General features: G+C 46.5%; 1 protein-coding gene across 2 annotated transcripts in view; it reads right to left on the bottom strand.

Moving 5' to 3' along the window:
• HERC3 (HECT and RLD domain containing E3 ubiquitin protein ligase 3) overlaps positions 1 to 19396 on the bottom strand; it is a 52164-nt gene extending 32768 nt beyond the window's left edge. For both annotated transcript variants that reach the window (XM_050896428.1, XM_050896429.1), the window contains exons 1-2: positions 19357 to 19396; positions 14191 to 14448 (exon numbers count right to left, since the gene is read on the bottom strand). In XM_050896428.1, the coding sequence (XP_050752385.1) occupies positions 14191 to 14416 (226 nt within the window). In that variant the 5' untranslated portion in view covers positions 14417 to 14448; positions 19357 to 19396. The remainder of the gene's footprint in view (positions 1 to 14190; positions 14449 to 19356) is intronic.
• Positions 19397 to 23378: the final 3982 nt, after the last annotated feature.

Raw genomic sequence — 23378 nt, 5'->3', positions numbered from 1 at the left:
AGGAAAGCACCAGATTTTACTGAAACCATGTAGCTGCTGAGCTCTTCTGAAAGCCTGGTCTGCAAATCACAGGAGAAAGGCAAGTACGTGCCCCCAGGCACAATGACAGTCTCCACACAGACAGCCTCACATATACAGGGAAACCTATCAGGTTATTTAGGAACAACCAGACTTCCCAGATTTGAGGTTTTCTCACTCAGTTTTGATGTGGGGATCAGTCAGGACCCAGAAGTTGGCAGACCCTGTAAAACATATTTGACCTTCCACAGCTCTCACGTCCAATGAAGACGAGTCATCCACAAAGCTAATCATCCACCCCTTGCTTTTTACTGCTTGACACGTGAAAGCATATGTGTTACGACATCCCTTGTGCTAAGTTTGCAACAGGTTTGAACCTATCAACCTATTACTACCACTGTCAGACACTCACTAAAAAGTCCCATAAAAAGGAAGTATAGCAAGAAGGCCTTACGGAGGAATAAAAGGAAAAAAAAAAAAATCACTCGGTCCTCTGGAAGACCACCCACAATTGACTTTTCATCATTACATCACGTTAGGCAACTGAAGTAGGTTTGACAAGTACTCTTACATCATCAACAATCAAATCTTATTCATTACACAGAGTTTTTAGAAATTGACATGAAAAAGTCTTGTTTTGCAATAAAACATTGGAAATGCCACACATCTGATGGAAAAACTCCCCACAAGCCTGTCCTGGTTTCGCTGGGATAGAGTTAATTTTCTTCCTAGTAGCTAGTACAGTGTTATGTTTTGGATTAAGTACAAGAATAATGTTAATAACACGTTGATGGTTTTAGTTGTTGCTAAGTAGTGCTTATACTAAGTCAAGGATTTTTCATCTTCTCATGCCCAACCAGCAAGAAGGCTGGAGGGGCACAAGAAGCTGGGAGGGGACTCAGCCAGGACAGCTGACCCAAACCGGCCAAAGGGATATTCCATACCATATGACATCATGCCCAGTATATAGACTGGGGGGAGTTGGCCAGGAGGGGCGGATCGCTGCTCAGGAACTAACTGGGTATCAGTCAGCAAGTGGTGAGCAATTGCATTGTGCATCGCTTGTTTTGTATATTCTAATTCTTGTCATTTTATTATTATCATCATTATTTTTCTTCCTTTCTGTCTTATTAAACTGTCTTTATCTCAACCCACAAGTTGGTTGTTTTTTTTTTTCCTCTCAATTCTCTCCCCCATCCCACTGGGTGGGGGGAGTGAGCGAGCAGCTGCGTGGTGCTTAGTTGCCGGCTGGGGTTAAACCACAACAAAGCCAGACAGAAGCAAAGTTGGTTTTCTTTTTTCTTCCCTGAATAAATACAAATGTTTCAGGTGGATGAAGAAAGATTTCACCCTGTAAGCTACAAGGCAGTGATCAGTTTTATTAAAGTCCCACTTGCCTGCGACATGAGAGGGAAGGGTAGTTGCATGTCATTCTATGAAAATGATACCCCACATCAAGGGCATCCAGAAGTCATTAATGTACTTGCACCAAAACCTGCATATCTATCAATCTAAATGTCTTTAATTAATTTAAAAGGAAGTCACCCCTAGGAGGGCTTGCCTTCTAAGTCTGGGACTCAGAAAATGAGAAGGAGAAGAATCCCTAATGGATGTTATGGAAGAGAAAGGTGACAGTTATTTAAATATGTATTCTAGCAGAGGAAAATGGTACCTGAACATGTGCTTCCTTTCACTCAAAATAATTAATGGCAATGGAGGTGCAGTTTACAAGTAATAAGCACACAAACATCTAGGAAGGCTCGAGGATTGGGCCTGCCTGTCATCTGGCCATCCTTTAGCCCTGCCATCAAATAACACCCTTAGCCCTGCAGCTCTCTCCAGCAGGACTAACTTCACACAGTCCCACTGCCAACCCTATGCAAAGACACAGACAGGTTTTGAGGGTGGTAACTCAATTTACACATGCAGTTTCCATGCTTGGGCCCATAAGCATCCAACTGTAGCACTGCTTGGCAGCCTGTGAACTCTAAACAACCAGCAGCTGTAAAGGCTGCACATGCCACCTAAATTCAGCCAAGCATGTTTCTGTACTGGGACCTGAAGGTCCAAAACTAAAGCTCCTGCTGGAGAGGATCCCACCATCAAAAGAGAGATGAAGCCATCCTCACCTCCACAGGAAATTCCTTTGATTCATGAACGCATCACTTTGCTATGAGCTTGCTGGCCACAGTGCACTGAGACTGGCCATTATCCAGAGTGCCTGAGCTCCTAAAACTGGTCAGACTCACCAGCTTGCCCTTCTTCCAAAGCTGGTCCCCGCACACTGCCAAACACTCCAGGGGACAACACAAGTGACAAAATGACAAACGTGCGCAATATGGGAGGCCAGGGCATCCTTAACTGAGACTGTTTTGCTACCTGCAGGCATGACTGAGCTAATTTCTTCCCTGGGAAAGCAGTATTTGCCACAATAATTATATATGCTGTGGAAGGATTACTGCAAGCTGCCTCTGAGCCATCAGAGCACCTTAGGGAGGTGACAGAAGACTCCAGTGACCAAAGGTCAGCATCAGGAACTGGAGGAGGCAGGACTGACCACAGCACTACGACGACTGGAGAAAAAGTGCCCTGAGGTATCAGGCTGTGGCAAGGACTACATAGCGAGGGCTTCACACACTGGTACACAGAGATGACATCCAATGGGTTTAGAAATCCAGAGTGGTTGCTTCAGTCCCCACAGACTCCATCTTAAGTTTAATTTGGCAACACAAACTTGACCTTGCTCTATGTGCCATCCCAGGGGACTAACAAATACAGACTTGTTTTGAAAGGCTGCCCTGTGTCGCTGAAAGCCTTTAGTGACTGCACTGCTCACCCAAGAAGCAGAGTACAGCCTCACCCGGACTCACTGGATGACCACAGACAGAAAAAAACATGGCTGTCTTGGAGCTGAAGACCTTTGCCTTTAGAAATGTAAATGTACGGCCCATCTCACCGTAGTATGTTCCTAAGAGCCTGTCAATCACAGCTTGTCTGCAAAGTCATGAAGAAATGTAAATGCCAAACAGTAAGTTTTACATGCTCACACACATCTCTTTCCAAGAGACGGAAAAAAGCCAGCCTTCCCCTGGGGGCACAGACTGCCCAGGCAGTCCAGCAAGGGTCCCAGTTCACTGTCAGGCTTGCCAAGCCACCAAATGTACCATCTCTCTGCTAACGTGGGTAGTATTATCAAAAACATCTGACAATTACTTCTTTGTTGACCTTCCACCCCTTCCTCACATGAAGATATGAGGTGTTTTAGTGGTTGGTATACATTTGTTTTAATTTCCAGAGCATCACAACACCATTATTCATTCCTTAGAAAAGATGCATCACCGTACCGACATGAAGGGTGCAAAGGGTGAAGTTTATTCTTAGTATTGTGTCTTCAGTAACTGATGAATAAAACCAGTAAAAGGGAGCTTAATAGGCACAATTATATACAAAGCTAAGCAGAACAAAACCCTGAAAACAACAGGGAAGGGTTGAAGGAGTTATGCAATACAGTGTTTCAACATGTCATAAAACTTTTAACAAACAAAGACCCGAAGTTCCAAGAAGTACACACTGACCCAATCTTTTCTTTCTGAAGCCATCAGCTGTCTCAGAACAGCAACAATGCTTGGAAGTCATTTATCAGTTCTTTGTATCTGGTGGAGCTCCCATTTTCATTTCTCTCTTCTGTCCACTTTAACTCAAGGATCTCAATATAAACAGACATATCAAGGTTTGACTTCTTTTGGTCTTAACCTTGTTAGAGCTTTTCATAAAATACACATTGGACCAAAGAATGAGGTCCAGGCAAAACACCTTCAGGACAGCCCTTCTCTGAACGGCAACAGGCCTGGTTCCCAGGACGGCTCTTGTGTTTTCTTGCCCATCTGTGGTTCACAGGGACACTCCAGCAAAAGTTGAAGACAGGTGGTATACGTTTCTGTAACTCAGCTTTCTGACAGTCAGTGCATTTAGCTTGAAGGTTTGAAAGTGGCACTAAAGCTGGGCCAAGAATGAAAACCCCTGAAAAGCCCACCTTCAGTCCATAGCTTCACTATTTATAAACAGGGCTTATACTTTGTCCCCACAGTGTTGGAAAGCTATACAAGATCTTCAGTGTCTGCAACTGCTGGAAGCACAAAGCACTCAGTTATACTGCACTGATTAGAATGCACAGGCAATGAATGATTAATTAGCTTTCCTACTCCTAGTAAGTTCATCAGAGAGTTGGTACACCCTTTCTATGTATAGCTTCCAGCTGCTTGCAAGACAGGCTTTTGCTAGAGGACGTGGCAGAATCCTTCAGCCATATGTGTACCAGGATGTACATGAACAGCACCAGATGGCTTCTACTGTCTGAAAATGATGTAGAGAAACTATCAGCCCTGAGGTTACACCTTCAGTGGCAAAGTCTGGATTTCTTCACTGGTGAGAAGCAGCTGTGGCTTGGAAGAGTTTCAAGTGATTTCAGTCTGCTTGGACACCTGGCCAAAACTCTTCATTGCCTCCCCAGCTTGACAATAAGCAACCCAGAGCATTTGCTCATCTTGGTTGTTACTGTCTGCTAGGAAAGCGCTCACAGACTCTCTAAGATAGGTGTCTTACTAGCTTGCCCAGATAAGAAAAAGATGGTGGCAGAAACATGGGGAAGGGAGAAACAACTGTTGGCAAGAAATTCCTCTGGGTTAAATGCTAGCAGCTGGCAAGTCTGAGGATAGATGAGGCAATTCCTTTGCATCGCCATGCTTGTTAACATAGTCCACATCTATATTGAGGATGCCTGAGCATTGTGCAACCAAGATCTAAAAATCAGAAGTGTGAGATACAACATTTTAATGCACAAGGCAACTGAATATTTAATCAGACACCAATAGCAACCTAAACTTCACCCATATGGTCTTTCTGTTCTCCGAGTACTGAAAAGCCTTAATTATTACAGGAAAGGAGCCAAGTTCTCTCCTTTTGGATATGAATTACACCAACACATTAAGCCATCTAACAAGGTGACACTAACGGCATTAGCACTTATGGAAGTCTGATCCAACAGCCAAAGACTCCATGAAAAACCTGCTACTGCCTTCAACAGGTACTACAAGAAAATGAGAAAAACACTATGGCCCAAACTTAGTCACCAACATTTCATTAAACCACGGTACAAAAAGCAAGTAAACAACAGTGGATCATCAAACTCCCTGACAAGATTTTTTTTTATACATTAAGTAGGAAACTTCAGCTGACTGCTGATTCCCCAGTCTCCACTGGCACATCCCAGAGATGTTTCCGCATATGGACATCCTGGCTGTCTTCCTAGGCTGTGATGAGCTTCATAATTTCAGTCCTAATGAAATCAGCTGAGCATTAAAACATGTCTGAGCATTTTAATGAAACTGGAAAGAGGAAAAAAGTGCAGCAACTGAAATGTTTGCAGTCCAAAGTGCACTAAGAGAGAAGTACACCCAAGATTTCTCCCTCACCTTATGAAGGTTTCTCCTTATTTTGTCTGCATAACTTCAACATCATCTTAGCTATTCAATGCTTTTACCAGTATTAGCAGCACAAGTACACTCACCAACTTTTCCAGGAAATATCATCCCCAGTGGAAGTGTGATTCTGCCACTTGGAAACTGGTAACTGGGGAGGGGAAAATCATGCTGTTTGTCAGGGCCTTTTTGCCTCTTCCTCTCTCCTTTAAAGTTCCCAATTATGAGCCTCTGATTTCCCTCTGCACACTTCCAACTCTGACCACCTAGGTGCCTCGTGCTCACAGCTGCCATGGACAACATCTGGAGCCTGGGACTGGGAGCAAGAAATTAGACTCTATAAACCACTTAAGCAAAATACAGACTTTCCAAAGCTATTAGGTGCTTTTGAACACATAATCTAACCCAGCCAGCTAAAACTGCTCCTGCGGCTTCACTCACATCACCTCTGCAGGCTGTGGTTTGTCAGCAGTAACACCAGAGGAAGGCTCACAGGGAGGAGGCGAGGGCTGAAGGATGGTTTCAAGAACACACCTTCGTGACTGCAGACAGTCTCTGGCATGGCCAGACGTACAACACGCACAACACGTCGGCAGCTGGAACCACCCTGCCTGACACCAGCCCCACAATTTCGCCATTGCTACCTTCCTCCTCCTTGCCAAGCCTCTCTGAGAAGGCATTACATGCTTGTTGCGTCTTGCGTTCAGACTACGTGAGATTACTGCACACAAGGGCGTAGAAAACATTGTGCTCTGCACCTGGACGGCACAAGACTACAAGAGCAAACCCCACTGGGAGACCACATCCCTGCTGTACAACAGCTATGCTTGCTTTCTGCCTGCTGTTCTCACCCACGTATGGCAGCCCACCTTATGCTCAAACTTCTTAGCATGGGGCAAAACCTTTGAAGTATGGAGCAAGCAGATGTTTACATCAGCATGTAACCTCCTCTGACGTTCAACAATTGAAGTTTACTATATCCATCGAGGAGGCTGGGTTTTACAAGTCCAACTCGCAAATCTGGAGGTCTTCCTTTCATGAACTTCGTGAACTGCTGCTATGCTTGCAGCAGAAAGCGGAGCAGTACCAAGAGCAGCCTGATTAGAGAGATTGACAACAGCAGCACTGAAGCTGACAAGGCTCTGATAATTTGGTTACAAAGGAGGAAATGAAAACATAGACTCACTGAACAAAAAAATGGAGGGGGGGAGACAGTAAAGGACAGAGGACAGACCAAAGCAGGTGACTTTCCCAGGAACACTTGGTCACATGGGTGAGAACACTGTCCATAGGTCAAGGCTGAGAAGCTCCAAGTAACAGAGACAATGATTCTGCAGTCCCCTTCCATCCAGAGACACTAATGATGCTTATCGAGATGACTGCTTCCCTGCCCAACACATACAGTACTGCTCATTAATTTAGCATGGCTACTTACAGGCTTAAGTCTGACAGACTGGTTTAGTTATTAGCACTGCCTTCACTTTATAAAGCTGCCTGTGGTCATGTCAAGGCAGGAATGTAAAAGCAAGAAGTGAGAGGCCACTGTGACACCCCACGGTGTCACTTCACATACACTTTGTCAGCTACTCCCCCTCCCAGCTGTGAAAGCAGACACCTACCCTGAGAAAGCAAAGCCCTTCCTCAGACACAGCCATAGAAAGCCTTTTACTTCCCCACATCGCTGCCTTTTGTCTAGGGGACATAGCCTCTCCAAGCGCTTCTCTGAGGAGCCATAGGCAGACCAGCATGGGCACAGCCAGCAGCCAGCCAGAGAAGGCTCTTGGAAAGGGCCAGGCAGGCAGAGAAGGCTTCAGTCTGACAAGCATCAGCTGGCAGAGGGAAGAATCCACCTTCAGACCCTGGAGGTAAACAAGTAAGGGCAGCTCTTCCAAAGAGGGAAGGCACCAAGACTTGTGAAAGAAACACAGGAAAAAATGTATGTTCAGGAAACCCAGCGACAGCTTGTTTTCCTCTTCAGGTTACTGCAGAGAGCTACAAAGGTGGTCACTCAGCCAGGCTTGCTGGCCACTGGCAGCACAGAAGCTGCGGCTGGACCATGAACGCTGAGAAATCCTCAAGGTCCACCATACAGGCTTTGGCAAATGCCACGGCTCCAGGGCAGCAACTCCAGTGTGGGCAAGATGTGCTAGACCTCGGCGTGACATGCTGAGGATGGATGTCAGAGGTGGAACAAGGAATTAGGGAGATCGGTGCACAGATACTGGATTTGATGTGCTGGTACTACACAGTGCAAAGCCGTATTTCTGCCTGAGAAATCCCAAACAAAGCCACAGCAATCTTGAGAGCTGTGACAAAGGTCAATTGCAGCTCTGCCTTTCAAGACAAGAGACATTAAAATGATCCCTCATGTCCTCAGCAAAATAGACTGTACTGATTCTAAAAAAAAAAAAAACAACAGTGTCTTGGCTTCCCTGGGCTCACTCTTGTTTTCACCCCTCAAAGTGAAACCAAGAGAGAAATCTGGTGGTTGTAATAATACATGTGTTTTTAGAGACAGCACTTCAGAGTTACCTCTGAGAGCACATTACAGCCACTTCAGGCTCAGATTACAAATTTCTTTACTGACGAGAAACCAGACTTCTACTGGTTTAGGCTCTCCTAAAGAGCCTTATCTCTCCTCAGTTTAGGCTCTCCTAATCCTGCAGTGTCAGAGAGTATTGGTAGAAGTCAGTTCTCATGATCCAGACCATGCAAATTTTAAAACAGCCCACTATAAATATCTGGCATATTCAGAGCCCTCAGCCAACCAATTCAACACAACGCATGCATATTTAAGACATCTAAGGGTAAGCACTTCCTTTGATTTTATTTCTCATTCAACCATATACACATTATTTCTAAATGAAGTCATTTTTAAATCAAGCCTTGTAATTTTGAAACCTAAAATCATCCTGAAGCCTAAATTGCACCAATTCAGCTGAGATGGACACACCATAACACAAGTCCACATTGCTGGATGTTGCTGCAGTCACTAGTGAAGGCATAACAACCTCAAGTAGCTTGGTCTCATCCTGTGAGTGATCAAAGGAGGGAAAGGGATGAGTACAAATGAACATACCTGACCCTGCAAGGGGTAGCCAGTTTAATAATCTGACTCTTCTTACAAATAAGATTTACAATAGGTGCTGAAACATAAATTGTGTCCTAACCCTTCATTATTTTTCCAGTTTGAAGTCAGCTGCTGCAGGACAGCGCCAAAGGCCTGACTCTGCAAGGGCCTCTGTCCCCCAGATGGCTCCATCCCTCCCCACAGATCCCTCAGCATGCTCGTTTCCAGGCACATCCTCCCAGGCTTTGGCAGGACTGATGCCTACAAGCATGGCTGCCATGCCTCTACATCTTTTACAGCATGAGGCTCTGCTTTGGGGGTGTAGAGAAAGTGTGATGAATGCGAAGGACTCTCCCAGACCACAGCACTTGGGAACTGTTGCAATAGCTGCGTGCTGAGCCTCAGCTCCATGTCCAAACCGAGGGACAAAACTGTCTCAGATCCTCTGTGAAAAGCCTGCTTAGTGGAACCTCCTGGAGTTACTGGTGTTTAAGCTCTTTTTTTCTTGTGTCACCCCTCATGCAAAGAGGAGGAAGGCAGCAGGAACTAATCATTCTCCTGCCACTGTCATCCCACCTGTGAGTGGCTCTCAGCCTTACCTATTCAATGCAGCAGCCATATCTCCTTGTCTGCAACCTGCTCACTTCCATAGCTGCTTCCAACAAACACAAGCCCTGCCACCTCCCCTCCTCCTGAGCAACCAGGGCCTCCTGGATGACTTGTCACCCACCAGGAAGAGACTAAAAGAGGAAGATCCATACAGACTGTCCTTCCAAGCAGGTCGCACATCTGAATTCTCAGCTGTTACAGGGTTTATGATTAACAGGCATGCCCCAGTGAGCACCAAGGTCTCTAGTCACTGTAACCTTGTGCTGAAGTTCAGGACAAGTGGATTTATGTTTGAAAAGAAAGGCCACTGAGTTCAGAGAAGTCCAGGGGATCTGGATCATGTAGTGGTTTTTTGGTTTGGTGGGGTTTTTTCCTGCTTTTTGAAAGAGATTGAACATTATGATGATATTTCTAGCCCTGCAGCTATGAGCAGATAGATTCCACAGTGCACACAGAAGCAATGCTACCCTGCACATTTGCATCCAGACAGGAAATTTGGTAAAAAAGCATGGTTTTGTTTTGTCTGCTGTATGTTACCAGAAGAAAGGTTTGAGGCAAATTTGGCACCAGACATTTTCCTGTAACTCCCTTGAGACACTAATTACCAAAGCCTAGGTTTTCTCACTAGCAGAAGTCAAATGAAGTCCAAATGAATTGCAGAGAACAAATCTCTAGACCAGAAAACAAGTTCCACTTCTCAGACTCAAGCATGTTTCTAAAGCTTTACAAATGGCTAACAACCAGCTAGTTATTTTGCACTCCTCTAATTCAGCCCAAATCCCAAAAGAGCCTTTACCTTAGGTACCTGGGCCTGTCTTGTTCCCAGCATATGCATTCACATTCAGATAAAACACACTTATCTAAGAATCATCACAGGGAGTCAAGACATCATGTCAGACCTGAAGAAAATCAATCCAAGGGAAATTACAGGGCTGAAGAAGTGGAAATTTAGATATAGTTACAGAGAATAAATTTCTTGTTTCCTAAAAATACTGCAGTACAAAATTCACTTACCAATTAGAGACATAACATATGTTAACACCTGATGATGCTCAGGAAATTAATGCAAACTCAGACTGACTTTGCAGAACAGTGGGCTCAATACTTCACAACTAAGATCACTGAGTTGCTTCTCCTAATGTATTGTCAGAGACTCTGGGGAATCCAAGTGCGTAACAACACAAGGAAATTAGGACAGGTCAGACAGAAGCTTTATTAACTATGGTCATGACGAGAGAACACTGGGACAGTGTCTCTCCCTCTGCATCCCTGCCAAGTGATTGCAGAAACACAAATTATAGACTGTTTCAGGGGGGGGAAAGAAAAAAAAAAGAGGTGAGAAAAAACAATCATTTCAATATTAAAAGCCAGGCATCCATTCCTGAGGGATGGACTCCTCAAGTAGCTTGCTAACCACCACAATTCAAAGAAGGAATGAAACAGTAAGTAGCATGACAATGTGGGGAGATGGCTCTTGGTGGAGCCTATAGGAGTGGCACATGCAGTATTACCCTAGCTCAGAAGTGGGGAGTCGGAAACGATCACAGGCTGTTAGCTTTTAGTCGAAAGGAATGTTCTTTTAGTTGGATAAACTTCTTAGACATCTTAAATATTAATTTTACCACCACAATGTAAAACCCAAGGAAAGGGCACTTCCAGAAAATAAACCTCTATTGACTCATACTCATTCAGTAACACATACTCTCCCAGTAATTTCTGTTCCCTGTAGCGGAGAGGCACAAGAATCACTTCACAGGTTGCTATCCTGTCTCTGCATAACATCCACAAAGCTCAGCTGATGTGACAGTAAACACAGCTTTTTAATTAACAAGTTTCTTTCATTTCAAAAGGTACCCTCTAAAGGAATCCTCCAAGAGGAATTACTGAAACACAATTCTATGCCACTGTTTGACATTTTTATGAGTAGCCTGAATGAGAAGCAAAATTGAATCCTCCTATTACAGATATGTGTAAATGGGCAGCAGAACAAGAGAAAAAAATAATTATTTGGAATACATAGTAAGGGAAGAAAGGGAGGTAAAGTCTTCAAAAGCACTCACTGCAAATATAACAACTCTTCTCCCACTGGAAGTCATTAGTAAAACCTGCAAGCTTTTCAAGGAGAACAGGGTTAGATCCATGTTCAGTGGATCAGCAAAGTCCCAGAATTTTATTCACAAGCAGACATCATCCTGGGAAATAACCATCTCTGGATAAACAACATGATCACATATTCTGAAAACACTAATTGAAGCTTTTTAGCATGCTGGCAGCATAAGTCTCACGTACACACACAAAAAAGTGAGAGGTAAAAGGGAGTCTCCTCTTATGAGCACAGACCGGGGCAGCAGGAAGGAGATAACTCTACCCCTCCGAAGTCATCCAGCATTTTTATACAGCCTTCAAAAGGTTTCAAGACCCCCTGCATATTTTCATGTCCTGATGTTACACTCAAACACAACCAAGCCACTCTGCAGGCTGTGGTAAGCATTTCTGAAGTCCAGAGGGGGCTCTCCAGAGGCTGCCTGGAGGGGACAACCGGTCTTGTGTCACAGCCTCCCCCAGCAGGAGATGCAGCTCACTTCCAGAGCTGGGCAGAGGTCAGCCACTTTGCCACTTTTAGCTGCCCTCACAGGCTAGGCAGAATCAAGCCATAAGGCAGTAACACCAAGAGGGCTCAGCCCACACTGCCCTGTCTGGCAGAGGCTGGAGAGATGCAGCTGCAAGACTCCCAGTTCCAGGCTTTTCTCCCGTTCTCTCCCTCAAACACCTGCGGGCAGTCTTCTCTCTATCATCTTCAACAGCTCAGGACCCTACACTCCACACGTACACCTTCACTTCCTACCAGACATGGCTTCATTCATAGGTCCACAACTAACAGCGAATAAGAAAGATGATCTTTGACACACCTTTCTATACAGAAGGTGTAAGGTTGTCTTTATCCCATGCAGGGGAGGTGGGAGTGAAAGAGGCGGCCTTTATTCTTCTTGTTCCTATTTGCAAAGGAGGACTAAGAAATTCAGTTCCCATTGCCGCCAGCCAAAGCAGACCCACACAAAGCAGTGTGTGGGATGGGACTCTCCCCCAGTTCACTGTTATCATAAAGACTGCTGTGGCTGTTCACCATGAGCTAAAAAGAGAAGCTGTTCCTTACTTCACAGTACATCCCTCCCACCTGCCCCAGCCAGCAGAAACCCCATTGCAGGCACAGCCGGTAGTGCTGTGTCAGTAGAGAAACATGGTTTCTCAAGGATGATCACAGGCTCCTCAGAGAGCAGCACTGCAGAACCTTTTTCAGAATTACTGCGAGCTGGTGTCACATCTTGGTAACAGTCCCTTAATTCAAACGGTAGAAGAAGGGCACTTGGATCAAACCCAAAGAACTTTTTATTTCTATTTTCAAATCTCAGACTGACTCTCTTCTAGAGCCCTAGCTGAAGGCAGGATTACCTAGTTGCTAGAGGTCTACACTTCAGCATTCAGGATTCATGAGATCCATTTCCAGCTCCGATCTACTTGCTAAGAAGCCTCCATTTTCATTACCATCTTACGCTTGCTTTATTTTATGGGCAAACAGCAGGCTAGCCCAAAGATATTTCTCAGAGTACACATCTTTACAGCACTCAGAACAATAGTACTGAATTTCTGGGGCCTCTGCACTAGAGTCATGCAGCTAGTTAGGGAACTTGCAGGACAAAGTATCCTCATCAGGTGGGGTGGAATATTCACCAGGCTTGGCTTGCTTTTACTAAGCATCTCATTAATTCAAGGGCCTAAGTTTACAAGTCCTCAGAAGATGAACAGTGGTTGTGCACAGAGAGGACTTAAGCACTCCTGATAATCCCAACCTCTTTTAGTAATTGTCTGGAAACCACTTTTACGAAAAGCCAGAGAAAGAGGCCAGATTCAAGGTCAGCTCCTCTAATCCAGCATCACAGACATCGAGCATCCCACACCTATCACCTCATGCTTGAGAGACAGACAAAAGACACACTGACAGAAAAAAAGGAGTAGTGGAATCAGTCAGGTCAGATTTGCACATACCACATAGGAAACTGTGGGTATTTTGTACACATCTCATCTCTGTCACGCAATAATAAGGTATGCTACAGAAGCCTCAAGTCCTAGAGAGGGTAGCCTGCAGTTTGAGGAATGATGATGTCTTATTGCTCTAATTACCCATGGAGGGATTTTTCTTATATTATGGAAACAGAAATACCTGTATCTTTAGCACGTGCCAAAACCAAGAAGTTAATGGAAAGTGAATTGGAAGGCCAACATTCAAAAGGAAGTCCATAAAAAAGGCTTCAGGGTTTCTCAGAATAATAATACACAATTAACAATCCTTCACCCTGGAAAGGAGAGGCATTAGCTGCCTGTGGTTCTGCACACACAGGTTCTGCCTGTTGGAACACAATGAAGAAAATGCAATTTGAGTCTGGGGAACACAAGGCTACAATGACCTTCTAGATTAAGCAAGCATGAAGGGGAGAAGGCACAAGAAAACAAGGTATTTCCAAGAGGGGAAAACAAAATTCATAAGCCCTCTTGGCCAAAAGCAAGTTTGTTCTCCACAACTATACTCAACACAGATCTATTCTCTTTGAGGTAAATGATAAAATTCCCAACAATAACTGAACAAGAGTAGGCATAAGGATGCAGTACAATTGGAAAGACAAAGCAGAAGACACTTGTGACTCATGGCCCTCTCTTCCCTTTTATAAAAGGCAAGATAATGCCAAATAACAAAATCTGCCCTGAGACCATCTGCGCTTGCCTCTGTTTTGATGCATTTCCCAGACAAACTGAGCAGACCTGTCCCCCCACCCATGCTGCTCAGCTTTAGCTTTCCAGAGCCAGCAAATATTATTCAGCATCGTTACTGTGTTATTACACATGATCTTGCTCTGGAGCTGGAGCAGCTAACAGAGCTGAAGCAACACAAAGCAGCTTCCATAATCTTCTCAGCCCACCAGCCTCAAGACAGTTTGAAGTACACATGAAAAGCAGACTTACCTGGCTTGCTTCCTTCACAGTCATGCCCCAGTTGGCCATTGGTGTTCAAGCCACAGGTATACACTTCCCCATCTTCCAACAGGAAGACAGAGTGGTTTCCTCCACATGCCACCTCCTTGACATTTCTGTCATGAATGAATCCATACACCTGCGGTTCGGGAACGATGACCTGGAGGTTGCTACCTATCCCAGGTTGTCCAAAAGACGAGTATCCCCAGCATAGCATTTTCTCTCTTTTCAGCAAGTCATGTATGCTTCCTGGGCAAGAGAAACAGGAGGAGTGTGAATGAAGCAAGTACTCAACAAGTGATCCTACAGAAATAAGCTGCTCAGAGCAGGAGGTAGAAACAACCAAAAAAGGCATTTCCTGCATGACTGTCAGGCTTGTGGACTGATGGTAAAAAGGGATTTCCACCATTACACAGACAAAGAGGAATCAAGACAGCTCAGCTCAGGTACTGAGTCAGCACCTTCATGCCCTGGCCATCTCCATCTGTAAGGTGGTAGAAGTGTTCTGAAACTCAGCAGACCTGAGCAGCAAAACCACTCTGCTTCAAAAACCAAAATCAACCAACTCCCCAAACCAACTGTAATGCTTTTTAAACTAATGGGTCCAAACCTGAACTTTTAGAGTTATAGTGTCATATTTGGGACCACTGCTTAAACCAATCTTTAAAAATTATCTCAAAGGTGGTCAAACTAGTCCTGAACAGACCCTCATAGGTATTTGTGGTGTACTGGCCAATGCAGAACTGTATTATTTCTGCTAAATCCAGATTAAGAAGTATTTTGCTCAATTGAACACATTCTTGCAACCCAAATATGTGCATGCACACGTCCCTAGACTGCAGCAAGAATTTCCCAAGAAGCAGCAATTCACATGGAGCAGCACACTGACAGCTTGGCTGCGACAGCAATGGACAGATAACATTGATGCAACTTGCCAGCAGTCAGGCATTATCTTTTGTGCTGCGCTCAGTGAAAGTCAGGGATTTCAGAGAGTGGGGTAACATGGGAAGGGAAAAAAAACAAAAAAAACCACAGCAATATAAGAGGCCCAAGGAATTACTCAGCCTGAACTTGATAATGACAACAGGATGCTAATGCACAAAAGCTGGGGAGAGGGAAACAGCTCTCATTCCAGAAGAAGCATGTGAAAGATTTTAGTAACACTCCCTTGTCACTCCTAATCTCAATAGGCTTGGGTTATTTGTTAAACATGCTACACTAATAAGACATTGAGAACTCCTCTGCTTGAACCAGAAACCGATTAAAGCTTTTTTGTAAAGGGGAGAGAAGAGAAGAAAATGAAAGATCCAAGACATAAAGTCTTATGACTCACCATGCCAAGATTTAAGCTAAAGCAATTTACAGCAGCAGCATTTACTACCTCAGCACAGGATCAGAAAGCAGAAGGTAACCCTTGAAGCACCAAAGATTCCTCAAGGAAACAAGATTCCTTCTCCCACTCTGAGCAGATAGGAAACACGTGCATTCAGTTTGTTTCCAAAGCCTGGTGCTAATTCAAGCTCTAGGTATTAGTAATAAAGCCCTTCCTAATCTAAGCCCTAAGCAACAGGTGTTCATCTCTTACCCTGCTATCCTTGCCTGTCAGCTGTGGTCATGCAGTCAGGTGTGGTCCCTTCCACTGAGGCAGGGCTGAGCTGGATAGGGGAGGGAGAGGATTGGATTTTCCAGTTGTAGTTCACCAGTGGTGCAATTTCCTACCACAAACTGTTTACTAGGATCTCTTATTAGGTGCTTTAAAGCATGCTACGAACGCCGTTTATCTCTAACAGCCTTTGCTCCTTTATAGCATAACTCAATTCATTCGCATCCACACATATGCTTATCACTGGCCAGCTCCAAACCACCCAGAGGAAAAAGCAGGGGGTTACAAGGCTCTGTCCAGTTGTTAAATCAGTTGTTGCGTACACTCTGTACTTGGTTGCCCTCAGCACAGAAGGCTGATGGAAGATACCCTCTACACTGACTACACTATTTCCTACACTAAGAATAGGAACGCCGTGGGACACAGTAAAATTGAAGTGCATGCATGTGCTTTAAATGACACAACTGCTATATTTATAGTGAACTTCACGTTCTGTCTCAAAAAAATCAGCATAAGCAACACCCTGAAAGTGGCAACACTAAGGCCTTAATCATTTCAAAACTGACATCTGAAACAGCAGAAATCCGGGGCTGCCATTTCTCTCAGCCTGGGGAATTACCTTGTTACGAAGACATAAGCAGCACAATAGCAGCAAACCTGAAGATCCAAAGATCACATTCCCTGCTAGTATAAGTGGATGTTGCCTCTCAGCTGAAAAGATTTCACCATTATATGACTTGAACTACAATGACATTGTACAACATGAGCTAAATATTAATTTGGGGTATCTTTCTAAAAGGGTCCCTGAACAGTCTGTTCCCCATAGACTAGTCATCTTTCCTAGTGCTAGTTTCATTTAAAATGCTAAAAATACTTTAATTACTTTCCTTGTGTTCATATTCCACACAAGCAGTTGCTGTAATGGGCAGGGGGATGCGACGTGATTAGTAAGAGATGGTTTTTCCTCTGGGTAAGACACTATTTAAAACAGGAAGAGTTCCAACTCCCAGTAATTCATATGCAGACTAGGGTGATATTTCAGAGGAGTTCAGCCCTCATTCATGCAGTGGCCAGATCTGGCAGATGATGAGGCATGCCAGACCCTTTAAAAAAATCTGATCTTAACTAGATTTTTTTTTTTTTTTTTAAAAGCATCTCCCTTGAATCCCACCCCCCATCCTCCAAACGTTTTGCTGATAAATCCCTGTGCAGCCCTATTCCAACGGGTCAGGGCAGCACTTCCCACTCAAGAGTGAAAACCAACATAGCCACTTTCCATTTGAGCATACAAGCACAGCTAAATATTTTCCAATGGCCTGCTGAGCCACATTTTTAAATTACTTGTTTTGAAGACATAGTACACTTTTAAAAGTACAACTGGTTTAATGTTTGGTTTTTTCTCTGCCCAGAAAAGCTGCTGCAAGTCATGTGTTCAAGTAGGAGCTGTGTCCTGAAACACAACAAGGCTTCAAATGACAATTTCATGCCCCGTTTCCAGTCTGGTTAAGGCAGTTACTCTTCTTCGACATTAGCGGAGGAAGTAAAAATGCATGTTCCAGTGCAAACTACCTCTACAAGCTGCATACTCTCCTTATACTAAAACAAGTCTATAAAATGTTTCTAGTGTGTGCAGGCACTAACACAGACATGTGTCTGCATATATACACATAAAATATAGATAAGGTTTATATTCACTTATCTGAAATTTTTAAAAAGTGACCAATTATTCCTAGCGCTTAGCTCGATACACCTTAAAAAAGTTGAATTTTTATCTTCAGAGGACAAACCCTTAGGGAAGGTGTTTTTATTTAAATGCATCAGTTAGGGCATTAAAGTTCCCAGCCCCTTTTAAAAACTGGATTGCAAAAAGTGCAAGAACTGCAGTACCCAACCACATCACCTATTCCTGTTCTTCACAGATCACAACACAGCCAGATTGGTATTCATGTTTCAGGTATAAGAACAAATGCAATGCAGCAAAGCTGGTCATTTGCAGATACTCCCCATATGTAACAAAAAAAAAAGGGGGGGGGGGGGGGAAGGTATAACCCGACATCCCCAAACCCTGACATTCCAGGAATAATTCACCATCAAAAGAGTGAAGGGTGTACACAGCACAGGTAGAGATAGGAAAACCTCACACTGTGGGGAATATTTTGAGGAAATCTATTATGGGTGGAAGATCCACCCTCTGCTATAATAAGGCTCAGCTGACATACTAAGTATATATCCTCTGGTGAAAAAACCACCCAGGTGGTTCAGTAAAATAATAACGCTGCATGTAAGATCATGAGAGGATGTGTTTTCTTTTGCCTTTTTTTCTTTTTAATAACTATCATGACATACACAATGTCTTCACACGATCATACAAACATATTCTAAAGCCACAGCTGAGACCACAACTGCACCCTTTCTGCGAAAGTTAGTTAAGTAAATATTGTGCTTGCAACAAGCAACACTCAAGGCTGAATGCTCTCCAGTCAAAGAGATCTGCCAACTGGCAGGACATGAACAAACAAGTTTCTTCCTTCCCTGTTGTTTGTGAGATTTCAGCTAGCAAATGTGCTCCTTTTATCAGCATTGCCCAATAATGAAAGAATTTACTGCTTCTTTCTGCCACTAAGCTTCCAAGCCCACTTTTTTCTTCCTTTTGCCTTCATTTTACTCCAGCTCAATGTCCAATGTAGACCAGGCTATAGAGCACAAGAATGCAAGGTGTAACAGTGATTGAATGAGTTAAAGCAAAAACAGAGCATTTCCATTGTATAACCACATGCCTCAGCAAGAGGTGTCCCCATAGAAAACATTTTAAAAAAAATAAATAAAATTGAACAAGACCCACATCATCTCCATTTTGCAATCCCAGTAAGAACATCTCCCTGCCTTCACCCCAGACACAGGCTTCTTGGCTTTTGCGCTTACTGCTGCTTCCCACTCCCAGACCGGCGTTTCCCGCAAGCCCTGCGGGGCCCGGCGGGCACACCGACTCCCCCCCGGCGCCAGGGACCGACAGCAGCGACCTCGGACACCCGCTGCCCCCCCCCCCAGCGCCAGCACCCCACGGCAGCAACCCCCTGCCCACCTCGGAGCCAGCCACGCCAGGTGATTCAGCAGCAGCGCCGACCGGCTCCTGCCGCAGCCCCGCTGCCGCCCCCGGCTCCCCGCACCGGCCCGGGGAGGCCCCGCCCGGGGACGCGCGTCCTGCGCCAGGGAGGGCGGCGAGCGGGTGGGGGGGGGCACGGGGCTCCGCCATACCGCCCCGCGCACCCTCGCGCTGCCGCTGTTGCCTTTAGCCCCGCCCACACAGTTTCGGTACCAGGACCGGCAGCAGCCGGACCGACAGCAGCCCTACCGGCGGCCCCGCCGGGGAGCTGGGCTTTCCCTCCCCCGGCACTCGCCGCGCCGGGCCAGGCCAGGCCCGACCCCAGCGCAACGCGTCTGGGCTCGGGCCCAGCCCGGCAGGGCTCTGACCGCGCCGAGCAGGGCGCCCGGGGCAAGCAGCTGCCATCGATCCCGCGCCCCAGCCCCCCGGCCGCCGCGGCAGCGGCGCTCACCTGCCGCCGGCCCCGCCGCTGCCGCCGCGGCAACGAGGAAGTCCAGCCCCCTGATGCCGCCGCCGCCGCCGCCGCCGGCGGGAGTGACGGCGCAGGACGGCCAATGGGAAGTGCAGGGTCGGCCCCCGAGTACAAATCGGCGGCGGGCGCTGCCTCTTGCCCCGCCCCGCGCGGGCGGGGCGCGGCGCGGCGCTCTGTCAGTCGGTGGGTCCCCGCCGGCGGCTGGTGGCGGAGGCTCCCACCGTTCCCCTCTCCGCCCCCAGCCGTCTCAGCGCTTTCCCCGGGGCCGTGGGGCGGGTGCGGGAAGGCCCCCGCGCGGGGCACGCACCGCCCGAACAAGCCCACGGCACCGGCCGGCGGCGGGCCGGGCCCGAGGCAGCGTGACGGGCTGCTTCAGGCTGGCGTCGCCTGCGCGGGCGGCTGCCGTGGCTCGCTCAGGCCGTGCCAGGCCCGGCTCCCGGTGCTGAGAGGTTGCCTGGCCAGCCTGGCGAAAGCAGCGGTGAGGAGGGGGCCAGCCGGCTCTGCGGGGCTCCCCGGCCTGCTGGCATCTGGCAGTGACTGCAGCCTTCTTCGTGGGGCAGGGGGGACGACGCTTCCTCGGGGACGTTGTGTTGCCATTTCTGCCTCGTCCCCCGGGAAGGTTTGTTCAGGGAATCTCCTTTCCCTGAAGCCAGGGCACTGCTTGGGGTTCAGAGCTCCTTGCGGTCATCCGGCATGCCCACGTTCCCGCCGATGGTGAAATGCCACAGCTGAGGCTGCTCCCGAAGACCGAGCGCTATGGATAACCAGCTCACGCCACAAACTGCGGCGGAGGGTTGTGACTGCAGAGATTTAGCAAGCCTTACAGGCTAAGCAGATCAGTAGCTGCACTAAAGACAATAGAAATCAATGGGCAAAGTTGAGCATATGCAAATATTCTAGAATTTAAGCTATTCTAAATGAAGGTGTCAAGGGAAAGCCAGCTTTCCACTGTATCAAATGACTCTCTTGGTTTTGTTAAGCATGAAATATCACTTATTAATAACAACAGTCAGTTCCTTTCCCCTCTCCTTTTTTTCACCTTGCATTTTACATGGCCTTTAGACACCTGACAGGCTTGTTTACTTAGGAACTCATACATTTTATACAAAGTTTCAACCTTAGGAAAATAGTTGTGGTCAAAGGATAAATCTCTGGTGGGAGAGAGAAGAGGGGAAAAAAGAGGCCAATGAGCAAGCAATTATATAACTCCTGAGTACTCATTTTCTGATTTTAATGCCATCCATTAGAAAAAGACTCCGCACGCCGCAGGAGCAATGCACAAGCTGGATCCCACTCAGACCATCAAAATGACAGTCAATATTTGAGCAAGCCACATAGAGATGTTTGCAAGGGCTCAGGGTGGGGGGAAGAGGTCCCTAAAGCAAGTCCAGTGCCCACAGTATTCATCTCCCTTACGCTACATCTCTGGCAGTTTGCAGCGTTTGCATACTTAGCATGCAATGTGTCACGTATCAGATAAAAATTCACCTGTATTTGCATGGGCCGTGCATGTTTAGCATGCAAAGGGCTACTCTCTAGTGTAAAATTACACCTGTGGCGTAATAGCTTTTACTTAACCAGTGTTACAAGCAGCTTCTAGAATAACTAAAAGCGTAGAGGAAAAAATATTTCCTTTGTTTGTTTTTTGTTTTGTTTTATTTATTTCATCATCTGGAGACTTTTGCAAAATAGTCAGCGTTTCTCTTTACACTCTGTTTCCTCTGTTTGTTTCTGATTGAGTAATCAAGGAGAGGAAGGTACACACAAAAAAGTGAAAAAAAGAAGTAGATGAGGGAGCCCGGAGTCTCTTGCTTAAACCAGTTTCTAACTGGCTGCATTTCAGCTTCGTGGAGAACTTTCAAGGCTGCTCCTTCATAAACGGGTAAAATTTTAAATGAAGGCACCAAAATAAACCCGTTTTGTTTGTGTCCCTGCACTCCACTGTGCACAGCTCCCTCTGGAGGCCGCGACCACTGCGGATTTCTTCGTAAGAGCCCAGGTTTCATCGCACCATGGGTCTTCCTCACCTGGGGGTGGTCAGGCTGGATCAGGCTGCAGTCCACCTCTCCCTGCTGGCTCAGGGCTGCCCTAGGCTGGCCCGTGGCCAGGTTGGACCTTCGCCAGAAGAACATGTAGCTCACCGCTTCCTTGATGGGTTAGGTCATCCAGAGACCAGGTCTGAAGATACCCAGAGATGCCAAAATCTGCAGCTCATCCTGATTTCCGAAGCACCTCTCTCCTCCCCCAAGCAGCTGAACAGCAATGTCCAGTGTCAGGAACCACACGGGCAAGCATGTGGTGAGGTTTCTTGGATGTTGTGGTGATACAAGTTATTATTCATTAGCGTTACCTCCACAAAGGAAGACGGGGTGGCAGCTTTTACCTGCCCTGTGAACCTTCTTCCAGTAGGTGTTTTCCTCCAGAGTCCTTCACTAGGTGCCGCTGGTAGCCTTCTGCTACAAGGGGCCATGGCACAGACCTTTTACCGGGGCTGTGCAGAGGTAGTGATGCTTTATGCCTGGTCAGTCCTGCCTGTTGTCAAAGCTTTTCACCAATATGGCAACCTGAGGAGGGGAGGAAAGCTGGCCGCAGAGCACGCCACTGCAGGGAAACTGCCGCATGGGCCACAAGTCTATGCCCCAGGCATCTGGGCCAGAAAGCTGTTGTGGGTAGGAAAAACCCTTCTATGTGGCCATTGATGTCTCTGTGTTGCTCTGGAAGCAATGAACTCCCCTGTATTTTTTCCTTTTTGGTCCTTCCTGTGCTAGGCTGGGCCTAGCAGCTGGGCTAGGAAGAGCTTTTCAGAGGGGCTCCGCTGGGGATTAGCCAGCCAAGGTGAGGTCTCGCTGCTTCCCATGGAAGCGGTATTTCTGTGTGGTGTCCTCTCTGCAGCAAATCCGGCACAAAGCTCACCCCTAATGCACTTCACCAGGCTGCCTCCTTCGTTTCTCATGGCTGACAAGCTGCCAGCGTGTCCTGGCCACCCCAGATCCACCCTGGTTACATCAGCTGCTCTGCCAGGCTCTTGCGCTTCTCTACAGGTGACGTTCAGATCAGACGAGTGGTCTAAAAAAAATTCCCGCTGCAGGTTCAATATACTTTTGCTGCCTGTGTAAAGCCTCTTAAACTCATAGCTGAGTGCGAGGCTCACTCATGTTGTATTCCTCTGCATATTTTATAATGAGCACTGCTTGAGAAAATGTAGACACAGCTTGGTGCTCAAATCAGAAAATGACAGAGGAGCCCTCTACTCTGCTCCCTCTGAAGGTCTTTTTTTTTTTAATAAAAGCGGGGCTTATTTGAGGACAAATTAAAAATAGCCTTGAAAGTTACTCTGGGCTTTAATCTCCCATGTGACGTTGCATCATACATGATGAGAAGGAAATTCCTCCAGGCTCTAAATAAACCTATTATCATTTAATCTCTAATCGGTTATTTTGAAATCCAAACAGAATACATCTTTAGTGCACTTGCACAGCACAGAAGATCACTCTGGATTTCCAAGTGCTAACGGAGGCTTAGAAAAACATAAAAAAGGAAACAAGCAGCCAGGAGCAGGCTGGTGAAGAGCAGCAGGCTAAGCTGCCACAACAGAAAGCTGTGATGGTGTGGCAGCATCAGCCGGGCATGGGATGGGGACCCTCCAGCTCAATGGGGACAACAGCTTGGGCTTCTGCCAGTTCCCCCTTTCCACAAAAATACACCCTGCAGCAGGGTGGTGCCTTTCCCAGAGGATGCAAGCATCCCTGCGGTGTCCTGTCTGCTCCAGGCGGGTGAGGGGACAGGGGTTAGCTCCACACGGGCCACGTGCCCTGGCTCCCCTTGGCTGGCAGCTGGCATCCTCCGAAGCGCTCGTTCCCCTCTTCCTGTCGCCACTGCCGTGCCACCAGCTTTCCTGTGCCGCCCTGGCGCTTGAGGTGAGTGCTTGAAGTTTTTCTTTACTGATTACTGTACTGCAACTTAAAAGGAAGCTTTCTTTTTCTTAATACGTAACAATGTCC

The sequence above is a fragment of the Gymnogyps californianus genome, chromosome 4 (assembly GCF_018139145.2).
Source record: "Gymnogyps californianus isolate 813 chromosome 4, ASM1813914v2, whole genome shotgun sequence".
NCBI lineage: Eukaryota > Metazoa > Chordata > Aves > Accipitriformes > Cathartidae > Gymnogyps > Gymnogyps californianus.
This window is presented reverse-complemented; position numbering and strand designations above follow the sequence as displayed.